At 40.7% G+C, this 8146-nt stretch overlaps 1 protein-coding gene across 1 annotated transcript; it reads left to right on the forward strand.

Annotated features, from left to right (window-relative positions):
- The first annotated feature begins 1245 nt into the window (after nucleotides 1-1245).
- On the forward strand, nucleotides 1246-6435 carry LOC148087072 (sodium-dependent phosphate transport protein 2B-like). Its single transcript, XM_087783098.1, has 12 exons — nucleotides 1246-1431; nucleotides 1861-1974; nucleotides 2039-2167; nucleotides 2247-2390; nucleotides 2450-2561; nucleotides 2624-2819; nucleotides 3210-3305; nucleotides 3372-3483; nucleotides 4099-4266; nucleotides 4522-4638; nucleotides 4715-4839; nucleotides 4955-6435. The coding sequence occupies exons 1-12, from the start codon at nucleotides 1386-1388 to the stop codon at nucleotides 5498-5500; spliced, it is 1905 nt and encodes a 634-aa protein (XP_087639224.1). The 5' UTR covers nucleotides 1246-1385; the 3' UTR covers nucleotides 5501-6435.
- Nucleotides 6436-8146: the final 1711 nt, after the last annotated feature.

The following is an 8146-nucleotide window of genomic DNA, read 5'->3' on the forward strand; positions in this document are numbered from 1 at the left end:
TTCTAAATTGAGAAGTTGATGACATCACAATGACCAGCGGAAAATGATTTCCTAGATGGTTTTGTGAGTCTTTGGTTGGCAGGGGTAAGTACCTATTAAGGAATATTGGTGAATTCCGGTCCAGTAAATAAACTAAAGAACCGTTCAAGCCAATCAGGTATCACCGGGTACTGACCACTGCACTTTAGTACAGTAGTGAAGTCATCAAGTAATTTCTCAGGAATGTGTTTTGCCTGAGCTACTGACTTCCACCACCAGGGCGGAGCCACATGGAGTCCATCTTTGGGTAGGATGTTCATTAATTACAACGTGTGAACAAACTTTTCTTTTCATCTATTTTCTCCTGCAATAAGAAACCGTTTGTGATCCAAAACTGGATTTCAAGAAGGCGACCATGTTGTATTATTTGCTGTGTCCCACATTCAGGTGCACACGGGAGTCACTTGCTCTACACACACGTGTGCACAACCTTTGAACTGAGAGCAGTCTGTGTATATGTGTGTGTGTGTGAGAGTGTGTGTGTGTGTGTGCAATGATGGTATAAAAGCTGCACTCAGTCCCAGAAAGCCACAGGTAACTCTCCGGACAACAAGCGACTCCTGCAGGTGCGTCACCTCTCTTGCTGTGTAACCTTCAAGTTTTCTCTATTGATGCAGTTAGTTAAGAAGTTTAGAAAACTTCTAACCTCTAACTGTAATAAATACTACAGTTTGAAAAAGCTGGTTTTAGATACACTTTCATCTGGAATTTAAACAGTTTTTATTCAATGATTTTTCTTTTCAATAATCTTACATAAAGTTAAACTAATGTCGTAGACAATACTTTAAAAAGTTTCGTTTTTTTTTGTTAATTTCACAACATTTTTTCGTTATCCTATTTTCTCTTTACTTTGTATTGTTTTAAAAGCTATTGTTTACGTCTTTCTTCCTTTAATGATGGGTATCTTCCTTTATTTTCTTCTTCCTCTCCGCTGTCATTGTTTTTTTCCTCCTTGTACCCTCCGACTGAATGCATGTTTTATTTCTTACTATTTTATTCTTCATCTGATTCCAGCACTGTCTCTTTTTTCCACGACTTTTTGTCCAAACTCTCCAACCTTTCTGATGAAATCCTGATCATCTTCAACTCTGACTCTTCTAACACTGTGAGTTGTTGTCAGATCTGCGTTGCTAAATCTTCCATCATAATAAAACTTTCACTCTAGCTGCCACTCTTCTGTCAGGACAGACTTTATCGTTTTTGATATTTGGTTTTGCCCTTAGCTATCTTGCTTTCACTCATATTCTCATGCTAATCCTACTGTTGTTTTATCCTGTTATATTAGCACTTCTTCTGATCACCTGACTTCAGCATTTTAAAAGTATCCCTTTTCATTCCAGACAGTGATGGCGCCGCAGCATAAAGTGGGGACAGATTCCTCACTCAATCTAGGTTTGTTACCCTATGGAGGTTTATCAGATTATTGAATGTTTGAATTTATATTTCAAATGTTGAAACTTTAGATTTTGGATTTAAATATTGCTATACTTTTAATCATCTATAGTTTTTAAATATTTATGAAAGTTTGATCTAGTAGCTCTATATTATTTGAGTTCAGTCTAGTGGCACTAGTATAGCAACATTTTTATATTGAATTTAAAAAGCTATGATTTAAAATCTTGCATTTAGATTTATTTTAATGGTATTTTGAATAAGAATAGTAAATTCAATTTGTAATAAATTAAACCTTTCAATATAGAATCATTATATCCACTGAATAAACATATATTTATTCAATGCTTTAAAAAAAACATTTCCGTTCAACATTTAACATATAATGGTCTCTTATCTCCTAATAAAATGAAATCTGTTGTACTTCAGAGCACGATGTTAAAGATTTGTCCGTCCTGCCGGCGTACTCCACCGTGGACCTGGTGGCTGAAGATGATCCCTGGGAACTCCCTGAGCTGAAAGACACGGGGGTCAAGTGGTCAGGTGAGACTCGGAGGTTTGAGACACTCAGGAGCCTTCAGCTAATCTCTGATGCAACTCTTCTCAGAGCTGGACACAAAGGGGAAGATCATGAGAGTGGTGACGGCTATTGTGAAGTTCGCTCTGCTGCTCGGACTCCTCTACTTGTTTATCTGCTCCCTGGACGTTCTCAGCTCTGCATTCCAGCTGGTGGGAGGTGAATGGAGTTGTCTCTGAGTCATAATGGCTACACGCTCTTGTTGTTCCCGCTCGTCTAATCACTTGTTTTTGTTCAGGCAAAGCTGCCGGTGACATCTTCCAAGACAATGTTGTGTTGTCCAACCCTGTGGCCGGCCTTGTGATCGGAGTCTTAGTCACCGTGTTGGTGCAGAGCTCCAGCACCTCGTCTTCCATCGTGGTCAGCATGGTGTCCTCGGGATGTAGGTGCACTCTGAGCGTCACAGCCTAAAGCATGCTTTAACACTCCCTGTCAATCAAGTGCTTGAGGTCGAGTCAGCCGTGCCGATCATCATGGGCGCCAACATCGGAACGTCCGTCACCAACACCATCGTGGCCATGATGCAGGCGGGAGACCGGAATGAGTTCAGAAGGTAAATCGCAGCCACTTTTTATGACCTCGTCTGGACTTGATGGATGTTGCTTCGGCTTCCAGAGCGTTCGCCGGTGCGACGGTGCATGACTTCTTCAACTGGCTGTCCGTGCTGGTGCTCCTGCCTCTGGAGGTGGCCACCGGTGTCCTCGTCAAACTCACCAGCCTCATCATCAAATCGTTCAACCTGGAGGGCGGAGAGAACGCTCCCGACCTGCTCAAAGTCATCACGGACCCGCTGACCAAGTCCATCATCCAGGTAGAGATCCATGATGACATGAATAGTCGTCAAAGCTAGTTTTGTTCTTAGTCATTGGTCATTCTATTAAACCCGTGCCTTTCCAGGCAACTCCATTTTCTGATCTTTTAAAAATCAAGTTGGTTTTAGTGTTAATACTGTTTTAGTTTTGTTGTTATAAATAAAATTATACTAAATAAAGTTCCGGATTTCTGTCCGCGCCACATTTTTGAAGACTACTTGGATTTAGTACAGTAGAGTTCCAAGATGATTTGAAGTTATACTCAAATCAACACACTTGTTGGTTTGGAGAGAGAAACATTCACCAGCAGCATCTTCTTTTTGATGTATTACTTGAGGTTGCTGTGTTTTTGCAATTTTGTTTAACATGTTGTGTTTTTTCTGTTGTAGCTGGATAAATCTGTCATCACTGACATTGCTACCGGTGACCCTGAGGCCAGAAACAAAAGTCTGATCAAAATTTGGTGCAAAACGGAGAAGAACATCGTGAGTAACTCTTAGAGACGAAGCACAAGAATCCAGAATATCAGTTTGTTATGTTCAACTTTTCAGACTTTCTGGAACGAGACAGTTGAGAGTTGCCCTGTGGGTGCGGTCTGTTGGGAGGTTGGGGACCAGCTCTGGACCGAGAAGAACAGGACTTTGATCGATTACCAGCAGAAATGTGAGCTTCTTTCCCTGCAAGAGACACCAGGAAGGGAAAATTCCAATTCAGTCCAGTAATTAGGAATAAATGGAGCACGGACACAGTGAAATATGAGAGTGCAATTCTGTTACAAGTGCTTCCTTTATCCTCAAACTCTTAATGTTTGGACATAGCATACCTGTGAGTTGTTCAGGTGAGACAGCGGATACTTACTACTGACCCTTCAATAGATCTACTTACACAGTCCCACTCAAGCAGGAAACAGACTTGAATTAAACTGATCTTCAAATTATCTGAAAAAGATAGCAAAGATGGAAGCTATGCTAACGTTTGCTTTAACTTTTTACCATTAATCTGAAGCAGACTTACCTTAACTTATCTGAAAAATAAGTAAACCTATGTTTTAGTAGCATCCAGACACACTACCCCAGCATTGTGTCGTCAGACTAAACATTTCTGTGGTAGGGGTCTAAGTTTACCTGAAAAAGGATGGAGAATGTCTTTTAAGGAAGGTTAATATTAAAGTGATTTGGTTGCGGTCAGGATTGAATTCCGCATTCCACACTTTCCAGAAACCCTGCTTGACAACAACTTTACTTGCAAATCAAAATTTCTAATTCTTGCCTATTGCAGGTTCTCATATATTTGTCAACGCCAATTTACCCGACCTCGCAGTGGGTCTCATCCTGCTGGCACTGTCCTTGGTGGTCCTCTGCACCTGTCTGATCCTCATCGTCAAGCTCCTCAACTCCATGCTGAAGGGTCAGGTGGCTCTGATCATCAAAAAGGTGCTCAACACAGGTAAAGACCCTGGCAACAATCGACTCAACGGTGCGCTGGCCTGTTTGATAGTCAGCATCGCACATTTCCATGGTGGTGCTTGATGAGCAATGCAGGTAGAGTCTCTCTGCTGCCTACAGGTCAAGGTCAGGTCATATAGTCCTGATGTGTTCTTTGGGAAGAAGCAGGCACAAATCCATCTGATTCAGAAATAGTTTTTTCTTATTTTCCTAAAGGCTGTTTTCTTTCCTCTCACAATTGTGTGTTCTATTGCAGACTTTCCATTTCCCTTCGGCTGGGTCACCGGTTATATCGCCATTGTGGTGGGTGCAGGGATGACCTTCATTGTTCAGAGCAGCTCTGTCTTCACCTCTGCCATCACTCCGCTCGTTGGTCAGTAAGCCCTACTCAGATTCGGCGCAACCCTCAGTACCAGCTTCAATAAGTGAATTTGATATAACCCTCCCAGGTATTGGTGTAATCAGCCTGGAACGAGCCTATCCATTGACCCTGGGGTCAAATATAGGTACCACCACCACTGCTATACTTGCCGCCATGGCCAGTCCGGGAGAGACTCTAGCAGATTCGCTGCAGGTAAGATTTATAGTGTCGCACGAAACAGTGTTTCAGAGTCTGGATGGATTTTCTTTCATACTTTAATGAGTAGTTATTTTACCCTTTTTAATCTAATGCTGGTTTGCTTTCTTAGATTGCACTCTGCCACTTCTTCTTCAACATCATGGGGATTCTCCTATGGTACCCCATCCCATTCATGCGGGTGCCCATCCGCTTAGCCAGAGGTTTAGGAAACTCCACTTCCAAATACCGATGGTTCGCTGCCTTCTACCTCATTCTGTGCTTCCTGATCCTGCCCCTCACTGTGTTTGGACTCTCAGTTGCGGGATGGCAAGCTCTGGTCGGTGTAGGCGTACCCATCGTGGTTATAGTTGTCTTCGTCATCATTGTAAACGTCATGCAGTCACGCTTGCCTCGCTACTTGCCAAAAGTCCTGCGCACCTGGGAGTTCTTGCCCAAACCTCTGCACTCCCTGGCACCCTGGGACTCAGTCGTATCCTCACTCTTCGGCTGTTGCTCTAGTCGCTGCTGTTGTTGCTGCAAATGCTGCAACTGCTGCAACAAAGGTGAGGACGAAATGATTCAAGGCAACAGCGACAAAAGTTTTGCGATGTACGATAATCCGGCCATGTTGAAAGAAAAGGAGCCAGACAACGTCATCCACAGGACACGGTTCTAGTGTCCAGCAGTCTCCGTGGAACTGTACTGCTAGCTAGAGTGATCAGATATGAAAATACATTCAAATCGTATGTTTGGGTTTTAGCATTTTCAACTCAATCAGATCCTTGTGTTAATATTTCTATTGGTCAACCGTTGCTGGTCCAACCCAATTTGTCAAAGATTGAGGGAAAATAATTATGTAAGACGATCAAAGCCTCGGATGGTTTTGAATTTAATGCTCTGTAGTAGCTATGGTCACTCTATGCTGGCAGCTTTTTTTCACAGAGGTGGAAAGATTCAGAAGTCCTGCCAGGATTTTGCTTCAGGAATAGATTAACCAGGCGTTGATCATTGACTTTGGCACCGTGACTTCTAACCCGTGCAAAAGTAAAACCCCAAAAGAGCCTTGACTTTTACTCTCTGAAGCTCTATTTTCCAGCTTCTCTTTGTCATATGTCTTATGCAACACTCTCAAACAACCAGTTAGAAGCAGAGGTGACTGAACAAAAACCTGTGTTATCTGCTCAAATAACTAACCTCTCAACTATGTCAGCACTTTGTAAGACATTGAAAGACCTGAGCGATATTCTGTAGTTCCCTGTAGACATTAATACACATACACCAGTTTTATAATTATGTTTGTACTGTAATAGGATGTTTTATGCCTTAAGTGCAACACTCCATGCAATAATTTATTTCAAAAACACACTCTTTTGCAATGTCTGTCACATATGAGCTTGTTGAGAGTAATATCAACATTCTTACATGTGCTGATTGACTTTTCTTTTCAGTGCAATTTCTTTTTGAGATTCATAATGTTTATATTTTTGTAAATATGTTTTGCAACCATAAAATCTCCAGGATGTATGTAATGTAGTGTTTCAATAGCATTGTTTCTTCATTATTTAAGAGTCTGAGAATATTTCTAAATAATAAAAAAAAAACATTTTCCAAGATCATTGCTTTTGAGTGCTTATTACAGAACACGCCATTGATACGATCAGATCGGCTCTGATTCGACCCTAATTTGCCACTGATGCAGGAAAGATCAGAAGGTTTGTCGGTTCCCTCAAGAAAATAGATTCTTCCTTTCATATCTGATGCAGCTTTGAACTGTGGCAGTGAGCGGGAGAGACTTGAGAGCCAGACGTGGAGTTTCACTCTGCAATTAGAGCAGGATTATTCTCAAGCCTTCAGATTTCATCTCGTGGAGCAATCTTTGCAGGTTTTTACACGAAGGTGAGCCAAAGAATAAACATGTCTGCAGATCCCTGCTGTGGTTAAGCACGCAGGTCAGTCGCGAAGAAGGAAAAAATAGTGGTTCTTAAGAGGAAATCTGTCTTTACAAACCCACTGAGAATGAAGCTTGTTCTGCAACACCACCCGCTGTCATCCTGAGGATCGTTGAAGAGACACGTGTGCTACAGTTTATAGTTTTATAAGACATCTCCAACAATAATCATCAACTCACTTTTATTGAATTCAGTTTCATAAAGGTTTAAATGCATCAGTTTTATTGAATAAATGCATAAAAACAAATCATGCTAGTAGCTAAAAAATACAAATGCATTTGGTATACTTCACAAAAATATGATAAATATAATTTTAAAATGTAACATAACCAGATTACTTTAGGGAGAATAAAGACTGTGCAGAGAAAACAGATTCTCATATTCAAGAAATGGATAGACCTCAGCCTGGCCCGGACAAAGACATAAGAAGTGGTTTCTTCTGCTAGAAGAGCGAAACACGATATTCAACTGTTCTTTGAGAAATGATACAAGAATGTTTGTTCTTTATTTTCTTTCCTGAGACCTTAATTACCTAAAATTATATTTATTTTAAAACATAATGTAGAAACCTTTATCTAGGTTAGTTCAGTTTTGAGTGCTGATAAAATAAATATTGCAGCAATTCCAAATAAAAGTTTTCTTATCAACTTTTTCGTAAGAACAGCTTTAAGAAAATTCGTCAATAGTGCTCAATAGTATCTTTTGAGATAATTGTCACCCAGTCAGAAAAGTTATACAAACCAAATGTGTATCCCTTCACACATTGGTCTACTAAAATAATTGAGTTATTTAGCTTTTGCCTTTGGCGTTTGCTTAAGATTTTGCTTCAGAGCTAGCTTTAGTTTTAGATTTTGGTTTAGAATGAGCCTTAGATTAAGCTTTAGCGATAACGTTTGTAACTGTGATTTAAGCGTGGGAGACTGTTTGTGGTCCATCGCTACCAGCTTCATGGGTAATCATTTCCAAGAGTTAATGCTACCTTCATATCTTACTTAACGGTCACGCCAACACTTACAGTAGATTAATGAGTAATAAACGTGATATGGAGATTCATATGATAAATGATAAACCTTAGATGTTGTTTTATGATAGCAGATAAGACAGCTGTCCAGGTAGAAGGTGGGCGGGGCTTAGTTAACAGGCTCATCTGAGGTCTCCGAACTCGGTGAACCAGGATAGTACGTGGGCCACATTTATGTCACTGAGTGGGAAAGACTTTGACCAAATCAAATATTATTGCCTGTAAAATATGTTTCAGTGGAAAAACTACAACAATGTGTGTTTTATTCTAGAAGTCAGAGTCCAGAACGGGCTCAGGCAGTTGAGGGTGAGCTGTGATATCATACAATCTGAGGTGACCTTTAAACTTGCCT

The sequence above is a fragment of the Callionymus lyra genome, chromosome 2 (genome assembly GCF_982586985.1).
Source record: "Callionymus lyra chromosome 2, fCalLyr1.hap1.1, whole genome shotgun sequence".
In the NCBI taxonomy this organism is placed as follows: Eukaryota; Metazoa; Chordata; class Actinopteri; order Syngnathiformes; family Callionymidae; genus Callionymus; species Callionymus lyra.

Bases quoted from the DNA above. Each gene is read 5' to 3' on its own strand.
- LOC148087072 (XM_087783098.1), top strand. From the start codon at position 1,386: ATGGCGCCGCAGCATAAAGTGGGGACAGATTCCTCACTCAATCTAG. The intron at 2,562-2,623 runs GTAAATCGCAGC...TTCGGCTTCCAG, and splicing joins GACCGGAATGAGTTCAGAAG to AGCGTTCGCCGGTGCGACGG. The intron at 3,306-3,371 runs GTGAGTAACTCT...TCAACTTTTCAG, and splicing joins GCAAAACGGAGAAGAACATC to ACTTTCTGGAACGAGACAGT.